At 37.2% G+C, this 23,440-nt stretch overlaps 1 protein-coding gene across 1 annotated transcript in view; it reads left to right on the top strand.

Annotated features, from left to right (window-relative positions):
- dnah6 (dynein, axonemal, heavy chain 6) overlaps positions 1-21,420 on the top strand; it is a 102,289-nt gene extending 80,869 nt beyond the window's left edge. The window contains exons 67-77 of the mRNA XM_066719759.1: positions 321-467; positions 1,383-1,521; positions 2,417-2,536; positions 12,970-13,091; positions 13,801-13,930; positions 14,058-14,185; positions 16,416-16,601; positions 18,189-18,261; positions 18,491-18,642; positions 19,289-19,511; positions 20,839-21,420. Of these exons, the coding sequence (XP_066575856.1) occupies positions 321-467; positions 1,383-1,521; positions 2,417-2,536; positions 12,970-13,091; positions 13,801-13,930; positions 14,058-14,185; positions 16,416-16,601; positions 18,189-18,261; positions 18,491-18,642; positions 19,289-19,511; positions 20,839-20,942 (1,524 nt within the window). The 3' untranslated portion in view covers positions 20,943-21,420. The remainder of the gene's footprint in view (positions 1-320; positions 468-1,382; positions 1,522-2,416; positions 2,537-12,969; positions 13,092-13,800; positions 13,931-14,057; positions 14,186-16,415; positions 16,602-18,188; positions 18,262-18,490; positions 18,643-19,288; positions 19,512-20,838) is intronic.
- Positions 21,421-23,440: the final 2,020 nt, after the last annotated feature.

Here is a 23,440-nt window from a genome sequence, read left to right as displayed (position 1 = left end):
GCCAAAGCCAGTGATCGATTGGTCAAGCTTCCTGTGTTTAGAGATGTAGGCCTATGTGTCTATGTTTGTGTGTTTTTATTCATTGTGATCTGATCTGTGATGAGGGAAAATACAAATGCTAAACGTAAACAGTGAAATTCAGTCTCCACACTCTCGATCACACCTCACTGATATGTTAATGCCCAGCGAGGCCTCTATATTATAGAGTCCCAACTGAGAGAATGAATACGAACTGAAAAATCATTAGGAAATCTGACCTTTACACTCAGACCATGACAACTCCAGTAATGCCAGCTGCTGCACTATCCCATTTTCTTTAGGTTACCAACGAACCACCAAAGGGACTGAGGGCGAACATCAGAAGAGCGTTTACAGAGCTCACAAACACTTTCTTTGAGGAACATATCCTCGCAAGGAAGTGGAGGAAACTCATCTTTGGTCTCTGCTTTTTCCATGCAATAATTCAGGTATTTAATGTGATAAAAACTGAAGAAAAGAAACAAACAAACAAACAAAACATTTTTTTCAAACATTTTAGATAATGAATAAAATAGTTAACATATTTTTTGGATGAAATAACTTGGGTTACAGTTTACAGAATTCACTACATGATAATCATTTTTACTTTTGCTTAATATGACACATATTGTTGCTTACAGTTTGATCATTTACAGTATACTGAAATATTTTAGAATTAAAACATTCAATTCTATTTACATAGAACTGACTGAAATGGATGGAGATGTGAAGAATGTCAGTGACCTTCTGGATTTTAATCAAACATTCAAATAATTTACCACTAACTGGACACGTCTAAGTTTGTTTCATACAGTTTTCATCATTTCAGATTGAACACAGTGTCATAGAAATATAGCTCTTACAGAAGTATTTACACACACTCTCTCTCTTTCTATATATATATATATATAAACCCACTGACCACTGCACCACCAGGCTGGCCTGCACATACCTAATCAGGCTCAAAAGTCATTATTAAGGTCTCTTTTTCCTCATATGTTTTAACATCCAGCGGTGTTTATTTACATTCTGAAGTTCAGTGTTGAATTATTTGCAAATATGTAAATGCAGGCCTTTAGCGAAGCCACTCTTGATAGTGTCAAAGGTGAGTAAGTGGTCGACTTACAGCACACACAGCATGTGAAAACTGAATTAAATGTACAATTAACAAACTGTATTATTGCCCTTTGCTCTTTTACTTACTCGGTTGCAGGTTGTTCTGTTTGTTCTTCCCCTATAGGATGTGATTTATTCATGCTCGTTTCAGTGAGAATACCCTTTTTCTCCCTATTGAATTTCTGAACAGCAGACTTATGTGGACAACTGGGGTGGAGAGAAAATGATTTGTTTTTTTATTATTGTAGGAGCGGAAGAAGTTTGGAGCGCTTGGCTGGAATATTCGCTATGAGTTTAATGACAGCGACAGAGAGTGTGCTCTCCTCAACCTGAACCTCTATTGCCAAGAAGGAAAGATCCCCTGGGATGCACTTATCTACATTACAGGTGATGTATCTGCATACCAGTATATTATTTATAACTCTAATGGTACTGGGCCATTTCAGAGTTTAACAATCTTAATGTGAATTGAAATACAAAGGCAAAGGCATAGGCCATTACCTACTGTAATTGCAAGACTTTATGAAATAAGAAAATTGAAAGAAAAAAGAAGAAAGAAAGAAATTAAAATAAATACAGAGTTCTGCAGCTCATTGATTTAGACAAGGCTTTATCTCCTTCCTTTCCCATTAGAACGTAGTTCCAACGAGAGACCCAGGGAGAAAAGGGAGTGATAATTATGGTGCAGTTATTTCTTCATAACAATCATTGTTCCATACTTTTTTCATTTTTATTACATAACCTGCTAAGTAGTGAAAGTGATATATTTGTATAATTAGCAGCAGTTCTACACGCATCATTCTTGCAGAAGTGAAATATGAGACACCGAATCAATGATGTTTTAATTGTCATAAAACAGACAAATATGTTTGCTATCTGCAATGCGGCTGGGAAAGTTTGTCTCCACCTTATTAGAATGTGGAGTAGATTAAGATACACTTCTCCAGTGGCTGAAATGGCAGTAAAACGTCTGTTCAGTATGTCAGTTGGAACAGTGTGGTATTTATTAATATTGTACAATACTGATGATGCTGCATCAAAGTGAGCACAAAGGCCAGGAATATATTATATTATAGAACTAGACTATATTCCTCCCACAAAATTTCCAAATGTTGTACCCATCTTCAGCAAATTAAATTCACAAATTTTTAGCATTTTTATATATATTGCCATTCTGTATTCTTCTGAGCCTGGAATATGTTAATGACTTGGACGTGCTTTATCGATCGAGATGTTGGAGAGCTCGGTTAGGAACGTGTCTTATGAGTCCATGCTCCTGCAGGGGAGATTACTTACGGTGGGAGAGTGACAGACTCCTGGGACCAGCGGTGTCTGCGCACCATCCTCAAGAGTTTCTTCTCCCCCCCCACACTGGAAGACCACTATACATACTCCTTGTCAGGCAAGTAAACTCCCACCCGGCCTCTCTGGACCATGTCTGACACAATCCATGAATGTAGATATTTAAGGATTATAGTTGCGAGGGGGATCTCACAATGGAACAATTGCTTTTCTTCACGTCCAAGTATGTTTTCAGTAGAAAGTTCTGTGAAAACTGGTTTAACACTGTGACCAAAATGGGTGAAGCTCATGAAATCTTGGTTTCAAAAGATTTCAAACATGAAAATTTTAAAAAGACATATATCAACAAATGTCCTTTTTAGGCTTTAATAACAAGGTCTGAAGTGTTTGTGAGTGTTAATTTAAAAACATTTACTGATAATTTAACACTTTTTTGAACATATTTTCCAAAACAAGTCCTTAAAAATCTCATTACTGCAACGGTCTGAAAACATCAAGACTATTAGGAAAGCTAATACATTTTCACATTTTTAAAAATTGATTATTAACAGTCATGCACAGTTACTTGAAACTCTGAAATAATATATATATTTAAATTTATATTTTTATTTGATTTTGACTGATTTCTCTCATTACCGCAACACCTTCTGCAATCAACAACCAAATTTTTTTAATATTTCATTGAAACCTGACATATTTTCAAAATGACATGGCAAACCTGAAAGAACATAACGTATAGATTCTGCACATGCATTTAAAAGCAAACTACTATTTTTCCATGCATTCAATTAACATTAAATGAACACATGTTGCGGTAATGATACATAAGTTTCAGAAATGAGGTTGATGATTTCGGTAATGATAATACTTGTACTAAAACTGAGGTATGGTTAAAAGCATTATAAAATTTAATGTAGAAAATAAATGAGATAATATTGGCACAATCATGGATTCAAGTTCAATCAATTTCATTTTGCAGTGCTTCAAAAGTACATAACATACATAGGCTAAAAACAGAGAACACATAAAAACACATACAACAGCATTAGAACAGTGCTAAACAGGGCAACATTAGAACATATGCTAAAAACACGTAAACCATTTTACCATGGCACTGAAAAATTATCGACCACCTTGGGCAAATACCACAGAGCAGATGTGTATAATTTGTGCACAGCTAAAATATCAAACAAGTATAAATACACATACCATACACACTTCTAATTCATGGAAGTAGTCCATTTGGGAGCAGGTACTATTTTTTCCCCCAATGTTGACTGGTTGTGTTACAAATACATTTGTTTCTAAACTTCAAAATGATTGTGAACTAATTACTTTGGCAAGGTAGCTGTGGTATAAGCAGGATAAATCAGTTAACCACACTCCAGGGGGTTAACTGGCCCTCCGCTTCATGGTAATGAGATCAACTTGGAGGTAGGGTGCACTTGGCCATTGTATGGTGGTAACCATCACAGTCCAGTCACCACCCCAACGCCTCCTGCTACCATGTCAATCCCCCTTCCAATTCCAGTGTTTTACACACATTTGTTTGTGTACTGTGCCCAGATCTCAGGCAAGACACAGAAGTTTTGAGCTGAGGATGTGGCAGGTTGTGGCTCTGGGATGATGGCTTTTCTCCCTCAAATCTGATGGATGGAATGAAAAATGTGTTCGCTCATAGTATCGACCTCGTATTAGAACATAAGAAAGTTTACAAACGAGAGGAAGCCATTCGACCCATCGTGCTCGTTTGATGTCCATTAATAACTAAGTGATCCAAGGATCCTATCCAGTCTATTTTTAAACGTTCCCAAATTTTCAGCTTCAACCACATTGCTGTGGAGTTTGTTCCAGATTGTGACAACTCTCTGTGTGAAGAAGCGTCTCGTTTTCCATTTTGAATGCCTTGAAGCCCAATTTCCATTTGTGTCCCCGGGTCCGTGTGTCCCTGCTGATCTGAAAAAGCTGTCGATGCCCTTCATGATTTTGAAGATCAAGTCCCCACATAGTCTCCTCTGTTCCAGGGTGAAAAGGTTCAGTTCCTCAGTCTCTCAGTAGGACATTCCCTTCAGACCTGGAATAAGTCTGGTTGCTCTCCTCTGAACTGCCTCTAGAGCAGCGATATCTTTCTTGAAGTGTGGAGCCCAGAACTGTACACAGTATCCAGATGAGGTCTAACTAGTGCATTGTACAGTCTGAACATCACTGCCCTTGTTCTAAACTCTACACTTTTGACAATATACCCTAGCATTCTGTTTGCCTTTTTTATTGCATCCCCACACTGTTTGGATGGAGAAAGTGAGGAGTCAACATAGACTCCTAGGTCTATCTCATGTATTGACCATTGCCAATCTGGAAAAAAGGTAAAACAAAAAATACTTAATACAGTGAGGGAAAAAAGTATTTCATCCCCTGCTGATTTTGTACGTTTGCCCACTGACAAAGAAATGATCAGTCTATAATTTTAATGGTAGGTGTATTTTAACAGTGAGAGACAGAATAACAACAAAAAAATCCAGAAAAACGCATTTCAAAAAAGTTATAAATTGATTTGCATGTTAATGAGGGAAATAAGTTTTTGATCCCCTATCAATCAGCAAGATTTCTGACTCCCAGGTGTCTTTTATACAGGTAACGAGCTGAGATTAGGAGCACTCTCTTAAAGGGATAGCTCCTAATCTCAGCTCGTTACCTGTATAAAAGACACCTGTCCACAGAAGCAATTAATCAATCAGATTCCAAACTCTCCACCATGGCCAAGACCAAAGAGCTGTCCAAGGATGTCAGGGACAAGATTGTAGACCTACACAAGGCTGGAATGGGCTACAAGACCATCGCCAAGCAGCTTGGTGAGAAGGTGACAACAGTTGGTGCGATTATTCGCAAATGGAAGAAACACAAAATAACTGTCAGTCTCCCTCGGTCTGGGGCTCCATGCAAGATCTCACCTCGTGGTGTTTCAATGATCATGAGAACGGTGAGGAATCAGCCCAGAACTACACGGGAGGATCTTGTTAATGATCTCAAGGCAGCTGGGACCATAGTCACCAAGAAAACAATTGGTAGCACACTACGCCGTGAAGGACTGAAATCCTGCAGCACCCGCAAGGTCCCCCTGATCAAGAAAGCACATGTACAGGCCCATCTGAAGTTTGCCAATGAACATCTGAATGATTCAGAGGAGAACTGAGTGAAAGCGTTGTGGTCAGATGAGACCAAAATCGAGCTCTTTGGCATTAACTCAACTCGCCGTGTTTGGAGGAGGAGGAATGACCCCAAGAACACCATCCCCACCGTCAAACATGGAGGTGGAAACATTATGCTTTGGGGGTGTTTTTCTGCTAAGGGGACAGGACAACTGCACCGCATCAAAGGGACGATGGACGGGGCCATGTACCGTCAAATCTTGGGTGAGAACCTCCTTCCCTCAGCCAGGGCATTGAAAATGGGTCGTGGATGGGTATTCCAGCATGACAATGACCCAAAACACACAGCCAAGGCAACAAAGGAGTGGCTCAAGAAGAAGCACATTAAGGTCCTGGAGTGGCCTAGCCAGTCTCCAGACCTTAATCCCATAGAAAATCTGTGGAGGGAGCTGAAGGTTCGAGTTGCCAAACGTCAGCCTCTCAACCTTAATGACTTGGAGAGGATCTGCAAAGAGGAGTGGGACAAAATCCCTCCTGAGATGTGTGCAAACCTGGTGGCCAACTACAAGAAACGTCTGACCTCTGTGATTGCCAACAAGGGTTTTGCCACCAAGTACTAAGTCGAAGGGGTCAAATACTTATTTCACTCATTAACATGCAAATTAATTTATTACTTTTTTGAAATGTGTTTTTCTGGATGTTTTTGTTGTTATTCTGTCTCTCACTGTTAAAATACACCTACCATTAAAATGATAGACTGATCATTTCTTTGTCAGTGGGCAAACGCACAAAATCAGCAGTGGATCAAATACTTTTTTCCCTAACTGTATATAGCGGTGGCTTTCAGCCAACCAGATTACACTTTTGTCCTTAATTGTCCCTTCACTTTCCTCGGTTCTTTATTCTTTATTACATTACGAAAATCAATGAACTAATTTGACTTAATTGGGATAAATCACATGCAGTACCACTCTCTGTCTGGACACTTTCCCTTTATTGAAATGTTGAACTCTTTAGACTTAAGTCTCAAAATCCAGTTACTTCACATTTGCTTTTGCTTTTTGAAACCCTGCAGTCATTTATAACATAATTCAATGAAAACATAGGCAATCCAAATAATTACAACAATGTATAATAATTGCCTCCATTATATATAATGTAATTTATACTATTGTGCTACTCAGAAAGCAGAATTGAAATGTTTCTTAGTGTTCTTAGTCTGATGGGCAGATTTTTACCCAGGTTTGTTTGGGTGGTGTTTGCTGGGTCCCTGTTTTTTTGGTTGGAGTATGGATAATCTTTTGCTTTTTGTGCACTTAGCCAGGCACCTGTGGAAAAACTAAATTGCAGATCAGGCTGTAATAACACAGAATCCACCCTGGGTTTCAGAGAGAAAATGATTCAGCGATCAAAACCAATGTATTTAGAATTAACATAATATGCTGACAATTTATCGTATATTAAAATTGCATTGGGATTCGTAATCAAAATGCAATATTTCAGGATTCAAACACAGATTTATTTTAACTGTTCAAAATTGGTTTTACAGCCAAATACCCTTGGTGAATAAAGCAATAATATATTAATGTTTATATAGCAAAAAGGGCCAAATATGACCAAAGAGGCTATATCCCTGACCGCGCAGTCTGTCCAATGAAGTGGCCACTCTGTCTATTGAAAGGCTGAATACATGAGGCAATTTAAAGTGAAGTTATTACATTGATTTGCTGGGCATCTGTATTGGGCAGCTTGAGTCATGTGCAAACTATCATTCAGGACACATTCTACAGAACACATCCATCCACACACATCCATGGGGACATTTATTGAGGGACTAAATTAACCATAAGCAGTGAGGGACCAAAGTCAGTAAAAAGAGGCTGCCTTTGTCTGTATAGCATGAGTGAACTGGAGGACTCCATATCAGACTCACATGATAGGAAAATGCACTGGAAATAGCTATAGTTCCCAGCTGCTCGGCAAACAGAAGTATACATACATTTGGGATTTATATCTTGGATTGGATTGTATGGATTGTATGTATGGATTTATGACTGCAACGATGGATGTCTCCTCCATATAAACCTTTCAAACTTTTCCTTCTTTTTCTTCAACTTATTGTGCTCTCAATATAATATTCTTCAGCTAACACTTGCTCGGTATTTCAATCATTCACTTTTCTTCTTCTGCATATCTGGTATACATTACTATTATTACTATTCCATAATCACCATTATCTCACTGTCAAAGGAGGTAAGACTATCGAATACATCAAGATCAATGAGAGTCCAGTTCCTACTGATCCCCCCACCTTGCTTTTTAAAATATCTTTCAAAAATAATCAGGTGAAAAGACAACAGAATGTTCCATCTATTCCCCTCATTTCTAAATAAACAAAACAAAAATCATATTCAAGTTATGGGAGACTGGGGAGTCGTGCGCAATATTCCAGTACATAAGTATCTAACTGTTCGATAAAGGATTTACATGGAAGCCAATTTATGTTTCCCCAAAGAGCTATGGATCACAGAGTACTTGACAAGCAGAGACTACTGTGCCATTGACGTGAGCTCCCATTTCAAATCCTGTTATCCTGTGATAACAGAGTCTAACACAATTATATCTATGAAGTATTGTCACAAAGCATCACCCCAGAATGCACACTGAGAGAGATTGACAGGTGGAGCTTCTGTATAAAATGTTCAGAAATGTACAGGTTTGCACTGATTCAACAAAACGCAAGAAAATGTGCTTAATCATCATGCTCCTTGTATTCATAATGGTAAACCGAATTCTTACTTACCTAGATTTAATTGCTTCCCTTTTGTTAAAAATGTCAGTTTACATATAAACAGTTGAGACATCTAATGAGCATGTTTGAAACCCCAATGTTTTTAATTTTGTGAAGGGAAGCGAACAATTACATATTTGGAGTAAAATTATGAAAGACAAACTTACATTTCCCTGGCTGGTTTAAGATCAAATAATGAAAACACACATTTTACGCCTGATATGAGGTTTACAAATGGAGATCTCAGTGTTGTCTTGCTTCAGTTAAAATAATGTTAACGTTGTCAGACGGTAATTACAAACATTTTTGGAGAGGAGTATCATTTTTTACTCCATGGATATTTTGTTACGCATTTATATAATGCATCTTTGCCTTGTTTTATTTATTTAGCTTTTTTCATGTATTGTGTCTTGTTGCTTCTGGATGATTTCAAGGTTGTGAGGGTTGCTTTCCATATTTTTTTTATACCTGGTACGTGTTGGTTTACTCTGATGTGTGGTTTATTTTTTGCTTCACTGTTGTATATGGCATTTAAATTTGTGCTTAATGTCACATATACGCAGTTACAAGTAAGGAGGGGAAACAACATGGATTTAACAGTGGTTCTGTTGGAGGAAATGCATAAGTAACTATGACAAATAACCTGAGGCAGTTTGCCCTCCCACACAACCATACTTCTTTCAGAAAAGCACCCATGCATTCTGAATATAATTTGAGCTTCTTTAACAATTCATAGATTGAGGTAGAGTGATGAGTGGAGAATTGTCAGATTTTTAGAAAGTGTCCATACAGACATGAACATCTGATTTACCTATATTAATTATATTGAGTGCAGAATACATTGGTTACAAGCCTCTTGAATTGTAGGTCACCAAGAAAATGAAAATACATGAGAATGAGTCAAAGCCGCATCATCTTCTTTCCATAATTGATTATTTATGTGTTTACGTATGTATTATTTCTTTATTCATGTATATCATTCTGTATTCATTTGTGTATTAATTTATTTATTTTACACGATTCTATAATAATAATAATAATAATAATAATTAAACTAAATCCCAGAGTAGATGAAGCAGTATCAGAAATATAATGTAAACGTCTCCGTCTGTCAGCAAATTTCTGCTATTCCCGAAATGGACAATAATTCTGCCGCATATTGTCATTTCTAGGAAATCCCATTCACGACCACTATCTGAACCCTAAATATCACCAGTTTGATAGCCAGAGAGGACAAGAATAATTTTACTATTCAGACACCTTTGTATAGAACTACAAGGAAACTAATAACAGGATTAATTTTTATCACTATTAATCACTAAATTAGTCAGTCACTATTTCGTCTCTGATACCTGGAGAATACAGTGAAATTCAGGAGGCATGGCAGTCATTATTGTTTCACCCCAACACTTCTTCCAACTGTCCCTCCTCAAGATGGCCTTTCATACAATTTTTTATGGAGGTGTGCTGACCTCTAATTTTTGGAAAGACTTCCAGTCTTCCTCCTAATGTTCTAAACCTCCCCAAGTCACTGTCAATGGGGGACCACACGATTTTGGTTAACAAACACAAGCATGATATGATACGTGTATGCACCTTGACAGTTTTTATACATGGGAAATTAATGGACGAATGGAATGAAAGCATGCAAAGCTGTACTAAAAAAGGCCATAATATTCAGACATCAGAATATCTCACATTCTGTACACCGCTCACTAGACAGTTTTAAGCTTTAGACAAACACCAAAATATATATTTGTAAAACTAAAATAATTTTGCTCAAGGTAAATTCATGCCATGTTATTAGACAAAACATAAGTAAGGAAATATCTGATAATTATAGTCTATATATTGAAAAATAAATAAATATAAGCTTTAGCTTACTCTAAAGGTTTGTACTCTTATAATGTCTTTATGATGTCACAGATCTCTGTGGTGCAATTCCTTACTTAAAGCCCATGCACTGTAAAGAATCACAGAGACATTAAAAATTAAAACAATCTTAATCTTGTCTCAGTAGCTTCACGTTTTCTCAATCAGTGGTTGAGTAATTCAGTAATTGTTTATTTTGTCTAATTGAATTTCCATATTGTATTAGCTGCCCTTTCTTTACATTCAGTTTAGCACACTTTGCAGTTCCACATTAATCATCATTAATTTATTTCTGTACATGGAAAGGCATTCCAGGAGTTAATTGCTCTCGTATTTATAAAAGATTATTGGAGAGACGATTCATGAGATTTCAGCAGACAGAGTCCCCTCTCCAGCCATAGTTCACCATTAATTATTAACAGTCCTTTATTAATTAATTACCATTATTTGTGCTCTGAACATTCTGATAAGGTACTAAGCTCTTTTTTATGGCACCCCATCAACAACCATTTACTTTAATTCATAAGATATAAGGACCCTTGTCATCTGTTTGTTTCTCGTTTTAATCAGTGAAAGTGAACAAATATAGAATTCAGTCTTTTCAATTATTTATCTTGCAGCAATTAAAATGTCTTGTTAATGCATTGTTCTCTGGAAGTCGTAGCCTCCATTGGGAAAAGACTGTCTGAATTGGTATTGACATTGGCAAGATGGAGGCTGCAATCTGGGATGGGAATTCACTACTACCCCTAGTTCCCTTTAGCATATTTTTTAACTCCATGAACATTACTAAAAGGACTACATATCCCAGATAGCAACAACATTGTTTCCAAATTAGAAAACAACTGAGCTTGCTAGTATTACTTATTTCAAATGTATTCTCCAATAGTTCTTTAGCCTGCGTTTCTGCTTGTCCATTTATCAGTTGATTTTCAAGCTTTCATTAATGTCAAATGACTTGTAGTGAAATCTATTTCTGGAAAGTAAATTCCATAATGCTTTGAATTTACGTGTTTTTAAGAAGAAAACAAGTTGCTACTAGACTTACTAGACAAACCTATGTTACATTAGGTTTTATTTAAACAGGTTACTTCCTGTAGACCCATTTGACTTTTACAGTTAGAGACTGGCAACTGAAATACAGTTTCAGTGGCGCTTCAACATTTTTTTTCTGATGGGTTTCTCATTCACAGTGTATTTGTAAATGTGTGGGGAAAGGAGCAGCAGTAGAAGGAAAGCTCAGCTAGTGAGCAGTGGGTCCCAGAGTCCATGCTGGGAAAATGAGTCAGGACTGGAGGAGGACTGGGGGCTGCTTCTGGCAGAACAAGAAAACAATTACACAGACGTTCACTGGCACAAAGTCTGTCAACTGTATTATCTGAGGAGTATAAACAACACAGAAATTCCACAGTAAGGTTTTAAAGAATGGAAAATATTGTATATGTGGAGCTCCTCTTGTTTAAGTGACCTATACTTATAAAATATAAAATAGGACTAAAATTGAACTCTACCATGTCAAAATCTTAAATGACAAAGAATGCATTTCAATGAACAACACAGGATCTGAAAACAGCCAAGGCATCACAGACGTAAGAGATGTCATTTATTTTTCATCATTCGGGGTGACAGTATGCTTCTATGCACTTGATGTTGTCCCTGTTAAATTAAATCTGTAAATAAAATACGTAAAGTAATGAATAATTATTATTTAACACTTTTCAAAGTGTTGCTTTTGTTCACAAAAACAAAGCAGCATTCCAGTGATGAAAGTCAAGGTGAAAATCACCTCCCCTGAAACTCTCTACAAGCATGTGCGTTCCTAAACCAAATTAATTAATTTATTTTTACACTGATGTTCAAAGACTTAGCCATTCCCTTCACCCCCACATTCTCTTGCAACCGTGACTTATGTGTAATGAACACTAATGACTACCGGAAGAGCCATTAACGTCCGAGACAAAGTAAAACTTAGTTCATATTTCTTTTAATGTGTTACGAGTATAAGCACTTCATCCACTGTTGCTTGTTTACAACACCTAGCTGGCCACAGAAGATAAAACACCTAATGGAACCCAGAGGATTAATTTGCAGATGGTTTTAAAGAAATCTATAACTTATCCCAATATATGAAAGTGTGGGCTAGGCTTTGATCAGAATAAGTTGACAGTGAAAACTTGTTTTAGAGTAGTCTCCCTCTGGTTATCATGTTGAAGAGCCTGTTCAGATCTTTCAACTTTTTTACCTTAATGAGATTTCGCATCTCAGGTAAAATTATGGAGCATTTCAATTACTTTCGTTTGTTCTGAATTTGTTGTATGAATTTATCACTCTAGAGGTATTTGCATGAACTAAACCGAAGAAAAGTGCACAAATAGGTATGTTTAATTGGCTTTGCAGGATTATGCTTCAAATAACACTTCATCTTGTGACAGGGAAATGTATATGTATATATATATATATATATATATATATATATATATAAAAAAAAGCTTTAAAGAATGTTTGCCGTTGGAAAGAAAGTAGAATTTAAATAATAAATTATTACTCCTTATAGATTTCAGATGAATGCAGACTGTTTATTTGTAATAATGTGAGAGATGACTTACCTGTGAAGAAGGTCTTTCTTCACTTTAATTTCTGCCTTTAATGAATCATGTTTTCATTGACATACAGGCAGTGCCCCAAATTACATTGAAGTAATGAGTGTTTTATCCTTAATGGCAGGGATATATTTTGCTCCTGAGGCCGACAGTTTGCAAGATTACACGGAATACATTGAAAACCTGCCTTTGATTGACGATCCAGAGATTTTTGGAATGCATGAAAATGCCAATTTGGCTTTCCAGGTTTGTAATAATTTTAATTAGCTGTCTGTGGCCTTTTAAAAAACATTGGCAGGGTGGTGAAAACAAGGAGAGCATTTTTTTACAGTTATTACCTCATAACAGAGTAATGCAATATACAGGAGATTATGGGTACCATTCAAACTAGTTTAATTGTTATGATTTCTAGTTGTTACCTCATTTTTTTATTGCTGATGTGTGGAAAAAATGTGTGGGGGAGGTGTATCCTTGTTTGAAACTAAAAGTTACATAAATGCAGACAATGGATACTTTTATTATATTTATTAGAGGTTTATCTATTTCTCCAGAACATGTGCCCATTAAGAATAATGTACAGATTTGACAAAGACAGCTAATGTTACATGGAAATGGTCCGCCCACATTAGTTTTCTTTAGAATGTCTTCTTTAAAGCCATTTAAAAAAATGCTGTGCTTTATCATATAACCAATCATGTTAGCAGATAACCTTCAATGTATCAAAACAAAACTGAAAGAAAACAAAGCGTGTCTGTAATACTTCACTCAGCAATGCCATTATGAGTCCATCCTTAATGTATGTAATTGTTGCTTCTACCACATTTTAATCCACAGTTTATTAAATGAAGTCTGTGAAAGTTGATCTTTCCAGCTGATTTTTTGGTTAAAACAGCAACAGTTCTTACTTAGTCTCAATAGGTTTATGATATCCAGTGTTTTTCTCTTACTCTGACAGCGCCAGGAGACCACCACCCTGATCAACTCTATCCTGGAAGTTCAACCAAGGTCATCAGCACGAGGGGCCGGAAAGAGCAATGATGAAATAGTCCAGGATCTTGCAGACTCCATATTAGGCAAAATCCTAGGTGAGCTTTGAGGAGGAACATTAATATCTGAGCATTATGAGTTGTGTCATTTGATCTGTCTATAAATGTGTACATATATATTTGCAATATACACCCTTTCCTTAATTTTCCCTATGTTTCCTGGTAGAAAAACTTGAAATGGAGGCAGCATCAGAGGCCTTGTTCACCAAAGATGCCAAAGGCCGCGTGAATTCACTGACCACAGTGTTGGGACAGGAAGTTGATCGTTTTAACAATTTGTTGGGACTCCTCAGGGTAGGTATCTCTTTAACATAGGCATGCATGCTTGTCAACAATTCAGTTAATACCGATTATGGTTTAATTGAAGCAATACACTCGCACTGTATTCCTGCTCAGATGATTGCCTGGATGGTCATTTTACTCCAATATGGATTTCAAACTGCAAAACACCTGATCTTTGATGTTTTTATGCTTCTGTTGGCTTCCTAAACCCAGGTATTTGAGTTATTGTTTCACAAGTCTAATACAGAAAATGGGTATTTGCAGAATAAATGTATAGTTTGTGTCTTACTTTAAAGAGTCTATTGTAATTTATTAAAACCAGGGCTTAATTTGTGCTGGATCCTGCCGGAAAAGGATCCGGGACCTCTCGGGATTTGAGTGTCTGTGTTCTGGTACCTATTTGCTCCAATCCAGTACCTAACGTGGAAAAAAAAAAACGCTCTCAAAGTTTTTGACCGTCAAGGCACCCCCACCCCCCCCCTCACTGTTATTGACCCTGCTAACCCCACCCCCTCCCACTCTCACAGTTCATGACCGTCACCCCCCATGCTCTCACATTCTGCTCCACTCTCATATTCGCTCTGCGTTCTGGCACCTTCTGATTTACAAATTAAGCACTGATTAAAACATTCACTTTAGTGTTATGGGGCTCCAAATAAAGGACATAGATGCTATTTCTGATATAATTGAAAGTCTGTATATAATAAACCCATTTTCATAGATTCATAATAACTAGCGTTCCACAATACTTACCAAGTCAGAGACCTAATTATTATTTAATTAGTACATTAAAGCCAGTCTGTCATTCCTCTGTAAGGCCATTTGTTGTGTGCACTGAGAAATAAAATATTAAAAACTCCAATGCTTATTTTTTAACCCTATGCATAACAATATTAAATACTATGTCATTATTTTTTGTTCTTGTTTTTTTAATTATGGCAAGCAGAATGTGAGAAAACAATGACAGATTAAACTGGGGTGTGATGAGCAGCTGTTATAATCTGTCATCGTGCTGCTTGTCTTTTTTTACCTCTCTCTTAAGTTCTTTCTCTCAGTTCGTAGTCTGCCTTTTCTCCATTTGGTTTCACAACCTGTAATACACAGTTCAATTGTCACAACTCACTGTAACATTTAATGCTATCACCAAATATATTTTATGTTTAAAAATCTAATTTAACGTTGATTTCCAATCCAAATAATGAAAGGATAAATCTCACAGCCAGAACAAATTATGATCAGCTATTGTCTCAATAAATGTCAGAGGGGGGTTAAATAAAAAAGCATCACATTACTTTTTTCCATTTCCTTTAAGCGAAGCGCAACAGCGCATTAGCAGTTGTACTTTTAATACTGTGTTCAACTCTTTTAGTGTGTCAGGTCAGGCCCGTGTTAACACAGATTCCGAAGTATGCACAACAAAACACTGAAAATAACCAACTGAATTGTTTCAAGCTGGGATTGTCTCATTTATCTACCACAGCGATAAGAAAGCCATATGGTTCAGTTGTACATAGCTGTAAGAATAGTGTTGTTTTTTAATAGATGCCAGAATGGAAGTGATTGAAAATGGAGTGGATGTAACCATCCATATTTGAGTTGACAAACACACAATACCTCCTCCAAAGCACAATACTGTTAAGCTGTAGTCTAAACAGCTGTCCTGTTTAAGTGTGCTGGCGTATTGCTGGTGTTTTATAGGTCAGGAGACGTAGGCAGCTCACTGTGTTGGAATGAAGCTCTCACTAAATTAGACAGTCCTGTTATGTAGATAATGCAAATCACCCTGAAATAACCCTGAATTGCACACTGTCCTTCTTAATTAATCCCTTTGCATGCAGGCAAACCACGTTCATTTACATCACAACCATATTGTTTATGAGTTTGAAGATCACAAAGGGGAAATTAAATTGCTCATTATACCCATTAATGTTGTCCTTAAAGTTGCCTGTTCAGTTTTATTTTGTTTGCTGGAGATGAACATGTCCTTATTCTACTTCTCAATTATTAATTTTCTGTTTTTCATCATCAGAAAAGTCAATGAAGCATATGGCAGTTTGTTTTTGATATATTAATGGCATCTACATTATATCTATTGTTTAATAGCACATTAGAACAATTACTCTCATGAATCTTTAATTTAAAAGGTGCCTCAGTTTTACTTTTTAAACTTTCTATGACATCAGTGATATATATATATATATATATAATTATAATTATTTTTCATGTTTCTCCCCCCCTCAAGAACTCTTTAAACACACTGAAGAAAGCGATCGCTGGATTTGTGGTCATGTCTGAAGAGATGGAGAAGATTTACAACAGTTTCCTCAATAACCAAGTTCCTGCTCAATGGGCGAGTGCAGCGTACCCCTCTCTGAAGCCCCTGGGCAGCTGGGTGAAAGATCTGGCCCTGCGCACTGCTTTTATTGAAGTAAGAGTTTCCCCTAACATGTCCGCACTTGTGCAACAGACGCATGGTGGAGAGTCAACAATTGCATACTGTTCCTTTCCCAAAGATTACAGAAATATATAAGTATACTATTAAATGAAACAATGACAGCAATCCTATAATTTTAGTGAAGAACAGATTTTCATGAAAGTAGATAGTAGATTTAAGTGCAGAAATTGAATTATAGTAAATCCTATAGTTTTGCTCCATTTGGAAAGCATTGCTTAATTGTTATTGTTTTCTAATCTTTATACAAAAGAAAAGCAGCATTTATTTTGAAATGTGATCCTAACTATCTTCATGTACACTTTAGTAAACACATTGCCAATTAAAATGTAATCCATCTCCATTAGGTAAATATTACAGATATTACAGACATAAGTAAATAACACAGCCATCACACTTCCATAACCATAATGGTGCAGTTTCTATTCAACACAAATAAAGTAGTATTTCTTCAGTTTGACAGTCTGCCTTTAACGATGATGATAAATTAAAAGATAATTACAACAGCTGTCAAAACATTTGAGACAGCTCACCTAAACTATGCTCTAATATTTATGCTATTTGACTTATGTTTCTATTTTAATGTAATATATACATTTCTGGAACATGACTCTGATGTGAGCCAAAGATGCGCATTTTATTTGCTTCACAAAGTGTAAGCACCTTCAATTGCAGCTAAAGCCAACACCACTAGCACCCCTGCCATAGGTCGGCATCTTTGCTTTCAATCCATCCATCCAGTCAAAGTGCACCGTTCTAACTAATTAAGTCTCACAGCCTTACATGCACACGTGTGACAGTTATATGATTATGAGATTATTTCCAGGAAGACAAAAGCATTAAGCGCACCAATGCACTTTCCCATTTGGATCAGCCCAGGGGGTGAACGACACACATTCATCCCTCACCATTACATATTGCATGATATTTAAGGGCTCATAGAACAAAGCTAAAAACCAGATGGCTGTAGCTCTTTTGTTTCTCTGTCATTTCAGAGTAAAGGTGCATGTGCAACACTTGGCCTGGGATTTCATTCTCTGTAGAAATGACCGCTTGATCCATGTGACTGACTGACAAAAAATAAACCTCAACAGTCCTCACAGCCATGCAGTCATTTTAGATATGAGATGATACCACGTTACACCTCTTATCAACGAGCAAATGCAAGGCACGATCTCTGAACTCAAAATGAAAGGAATCTCATGTGGCTGGTATGCCCTTATGTATAGATATTTGTTTCTCCAATAATAGCACGAGTCAAGGTCTTGAAAGCACTCATTTTGGGGGGCGGAGTAGGGCATTTACCATCACAGACACACATCTCAACTATAATGAACTATTGACAAAGTCGAGTAGAAAAACACCCATCACCTTCAATACTGGGAGGGGAAGGACAGCTTGTTAACGCATTATTAACTTTCAGGCGATACAGCATTCAATAAAATAATCTGTTTTGGACCACTTGTCTATGGGGTGGTGGTGTACTTCTGTTTCCATGCACCGCTGATACTATCAATACTATGACACTGCTCTTAAATACTATGCTTTGTTTCCTGTTTTTAGAGTTGGATTAAAAGAGGTCAGCCCAAGTCCTTCTGGATTTCAGGGTTCTTCTTCCCTCAAGGATTTCTGACAGGTAGCACATGTGTATTAACTGGCACAGTGGTCATACACACAAGCAATTATGAATTTTACACTTGTGTTTAAACACTCCTGTACGCGTCTTACTTTCTTATTATGTTATGGAGCTTTGATTTTACTGTTACTCAGTGCACCGTATGCTTTTACAGTATCACCGGTCCTATTACTAAAGTGATTGCACAGTGAATGATTTGATGTACAGTGTAATTCGTTTGCATTCTTAGGGGCGTTGCAAAACCATGCTCGAACCTACAACCTCCCCATAGACGAGCTGAGCTTCCATTTCAATGTCCTTCCTGTGTATCGGGACCAAGCGGCTGTGACCGAGGCTCTGAAGACCCTGCAGTTCGGCAGCGAGCTCGAGATGGACACAGTGGCAAGTCTTTTTGACAGTTAACTTGTTTGTTTTACAGCAAAGGAGAATCGGTATGAATAGATAGTATTCATTTAATGTTTCTGAGACTGTGAGCGTTGGAGCTGGAAAACTCTGTGTGTGTTTACAGTATGTCCTTCCAGATTTTGAGACGTTGTATTTATTTGACATTACAAAACAAGCACTTACTCCCCGAGCCTCCCTGTGAACATGTGTGAAGTGTGATATTGATATCTGTGTAAAGGTTTAGTGTTTCTAATCTTTATTCCTCATTCCCCCTGAACAGTTTGAAACATTTATTTTAAAATCTAAACTGTTTTACATTTTGTAAGAAAACCACTATCATACCCACAACATTTAAATGAATGAGGGTATGTGACTAGTTGGCAAAGCATTGCTGAACATTCAAAATAAACTATGGAGACACTGCTGGATCTGGAACTGGGCACTGGAGTTGAGAATACGTCATATTCCAGTTCCCCTAGACCTGCACCTGTATTTGTCTTAACTAATCATCCGAGAGACATGCCAGTACATTAAACTGTCACTGTCGGGCTGTCTAGTGCTCACATGCTTTATATGCGACGTATTTCTTAAAAGTGGTTATTCAGCTGAATTCTGTTTGAAGTCTGTTCTTCCTTCCGTGTAGCTGCCGTCTCCAGATGATGGGGTTTTGGTCCACGGCATGTTCATGGACGCCAGCCGCTGGGATGATGAACACATGGTTATTGAGGATGCCCTCCCACGACAGATGAACCCCATGTTACCGGTGGTTCATTTTGAGCCCCGACAAAATTACGTGTCAGATCCATCTCTGTATCACGCACCTCTGTACAAAACTGCAGAGAGAGCAGGAACACTCTCGACCACAGGTGCAGCATGGCTAGCGTTCTGTGTTCTTCCACCAGTTAATCTGTTATTAAGTACATTTTGGGTTTCAGTTGTACTACTGCAAGTGAATATATCTATTAACAATGCATATACAGTGAAACATTATATAAAAATATATATTGTGATTCATACTTGGGAAAACTTGCATCAGAGAAGTAACGTGCGACTAACATTTTGTTATCTGACATAAGCAAACTATAGACAATTATATTTATTAAGCAATATTTCCCTTGTTTACATAATAGATAATCTTCATTCAACAATAATGTAATACCACAATATTAAAACAGATAATTGCAGGACTTGGTAAATGCAATTAGTACCAATGTGTAGCTTAGAATCAATCATTTGTTTCAGTCAAATAAATAATCAGTGGAGGCCTTAAGCATGTTCCCCCTGGGAGTCCTAAGAGTGCTGCAGGATAATTGCAGGAATTTACAGGAAAAGACCTGACCAGGCAACCGAGATTAGCCCCATTGGGTGTAGGACCATGCTGTAATAGTCCTTACACATTCTTGATATGACCTAGTTTTCACATTTGCATTGTGACTTTAAAAGTGCTTTGCTGAAGTATTCATGTCTGCAGAAGTATTGATTGGTGGCAAAAATGATTTCCTGTTCCACTAGAATGGGCTTGAACTTTGACCATCCCCAGGGATCTCACCTAGCCCTGCCAATAAAACGTCACAGAGTAATATTGTGCCTCTCAAGCTATTTTTACTGTGTTATTACTAGTTAAACGGCAGCAGAAGAGGCCACAATATCCACTATTTCTGGGAGATCCAACGGCGGTTACAAAAGTTGACGTAGCTGCTGTGCCTCCAGACTGAACCCCAACTCTGTAACTCATTCTGCAGTCTTTCATTATTTACTGTTGCACTTCCCTGCAACCAAATCCAAAAGGGCTATTTCAATTTCAGTTTCTGATCACAGTGGACTGTAACACATCCTGCAGTTGAGATATAGTTCAAGATACTTAGAAAGTGAGCTAAGTGCTGGCACAGGAGATGGCAGCGGGCATCACAGTGTCATCAGTGGGGTTGTCGATTGTGAGATGATGAGGTCCACATTTAGCACCGAATGGTTTATTGTGTGCAATCAGGATCCTCTTCAAGAGAGTGTCAAAGAGTAACTGATGTTTGTAAAAGTATTGGCACCTGTCAGAAAATACATCAAAGTGTGTACTTTTGCATTTTGTTTCTTACTTTGTTTAGAATTATATATATATATATATATATATTATTATATTTTTTTTCTGTAACAAAAGCAAAAAAAAGTCTTTACTTACGTTTGTGTTTGTTTTTCTAGGTCACTCTACAAACTTCGTTGTGACAGTTTTGCTGCCCTCAAAGAAAGACAGTGACTACTGGATATCAAAAGCCTCCGCTTTACTTTGTCAGCTAAATGAATAATATATCCCTGTTTATATATATTGTCACAATAATCACAATTAATTTAAAAATGTAAAAAAGTTTATACACATGTATTTTAAAGATTCTAAATAAGATTCTAATTTTTTCACATGAAGGGTGTGCACTGTGTCAAGTCTGACAGGGGTTCACTGGGGGCTAGTGTTGTTTTTCTAAATGTATAGCATCGTTAGGTGTAGCCAGCCAGCCTATTGGCCATTCAAAGCTCATGGAGGTGTTTTTATTTAACTATTTTTCTTGGAGGGCCTCCAGCAACTCAGAAATTGATGAAAGATGTAAGTTCACATTGCAGGTTATTAAAACTGACAAATAAGCGTGCTTGGAATTTGAAATGTCTTAGATTAGATCAGGCTGCACACTTATTGCATGCCCCTCCTGTCTGACATTTTGAATTTGTGCAGGTACCGAATTTATGTATTTGTTCCTTTGGAATATTTTTCAAATTTCATCAATAAAACTATTTATCTTAGCTGGCCATTTGTCTTCAGGTTGTTTACACAGGGCTATACTGTATGTATTCTTCAGTGTCATGGAACAGCCATACAGTGAGAAATGGCTGAAGGGTTTGTTTCTCAACATAATAATGAGCCTTCAACAAAGATGACTTTTTCATAATTAACCATCAGAAAGATGAGTTTCCTGTGAAGGAAACAAAGAAAAAGTTATGATTGTGCATAATGTCACAGCAGAAACAGCCCATACAGAATCAAATGTCAATGTTATGCAACAAACAATTACTATACAGACGAACATGGCAGGCAGTAAACATGGTCCCTGTGCAGTAAACCTGCAACCCTGTAGTGGCTGGCAAGCCTCTTGTGACACACATGAGCCCGAATCACCAGCCTTATCTCCATAAGAGCAGCACACTGAGACAGATACACCCCAGGGATTAAAGTGCCGTATGAAAAGACCTGTGAGTCTGATGAACGGCATTGTGACAGGGGAATTGACTTTTTCTGTCTCTGTTCAGAAGCACACACTGACACACTCTCTCTGCAGAAGGTTATTTCAGTCCTGCTTAGTTTTTTTTCTTTGATAAGGAAGGAGCTGCAATAAAGGAGACATACAAATAATATGTATAATAATACATCTGGGCCCTTAGATTAAATGGTAGAAAATAACACAGGAATGAAGGAATGGTCTAAATGATTATATCTGTTGAGGGTTTGTGATCTAAATAGATATATGAGAAGGGTGGGGATTAGATATTATAGGTGCAGTTTGTACAGGGATGAGTTTGACCTTTCCAGCATGTACTCAGTAGATGTAGAATATCTGCCATTTGTTCTTACATAAATCCCACTGTTTTTGAACTATGAACTATGAACAGTTACACATTCCTTTTTTGGGATGAAATTATTTTGAATCAGAGCTTAATAAGATAAAATATAAGAACTGGAGTTAATTTATCAAGCAAATTAACTTAAAAATAAAAAACCCGCCAAGGAATCAATAGTCCATTGACAATAAAAAGTATTCCTATTTGATGGGCTAGATGTGTTAAAAGGACTCTGGTGCAAAAGCAGTTTGCCTTTTCCATCCTCACTTTCACAGAGGCTTTGAGGGCTGTGTGTGTGACAGTGTCAATCAGGTGAGCCTCCAGAGTCAGCTGCTACACGGGTCGTCTCCTCCACGGGTTTCTGCTCTTTTTCATGGTCAATGCAAAGCTAACTAATACCGTCAAAAGCAGCAATGATTTAATGCTGTGATTATCAATGATGAAGAAAGAATAAAGTTGCATACCATACTGTATATATTCTGCTTGATGTGCTAATTCACTGTGTCGGAGAACGTATTGCCTGCATGCTGTATTAGATGTCAGATGCTTCTCTTTAATTAGAGATCCTGTTATTTGAATATGATTCCTGCAACGCGGTGCCTTTTACTCACTTCAACTATGAAAGACTAGAGCTTTGCAGGGTTGTAGAAAAAGAACAACATAAATACTTAATAGAAAAAGTCAGTCTTGAATATTTGTTTTCTTCCTGATGTTTAAAGGTATCATGGTAGCCTCATATTGCTCAGACTTCTTTAGAATTAGTATTTTAGACATCCTTACCAGATGCGGAGATCTCAAGAGACCAGTTTTATATGTAATCACATGTGTAAGAGGAAACTTAGTTACAGACATAATTTCAAATGTAGTTACAATTGTGTACTTACATATACTGTTAATTTGTATATATGTTAATTACATTGTTATAATGCATAATTACACTGTACTTATGAGTAACTACACATGTAGTTACTGAGTACCTACTATGTAAATACACTGTAACTGGGAGACTCATTGTAAAGTGTTACGGAATTGGGTTTAGGATTCAGACTAGGTTAAGAATTAATGTTGGCCTTAGATTGCTTAGAAATGCAGCCTTGTGTTAGTTATAGGGAAGTGACTTGGCTGGATAAACTGATATGAGATGACTCAAGGATTGGATGTACCTTCCCAGTTTGGTCCAAAAAATAACCAGAACCCT

The sequence above is a fragment of the Amia ocellicauda genome, chromosome 13 (assembly GCF_036373705.1).
Source record: "Amia ocellicauda isolate fAmiCal2 chromosome 13, fAmiCal2.hap1, whole genome shotgun sequence".
Taxonomy (NCBI): Eukaryota; Metazoa; Chordata; class Actinopteri; order Amiiformes; family Amiidae; genus Amia; species Amia ocellicauda.
This window is presented reverse-complemented; position numbering and strand designations above follow the sequence as displayed.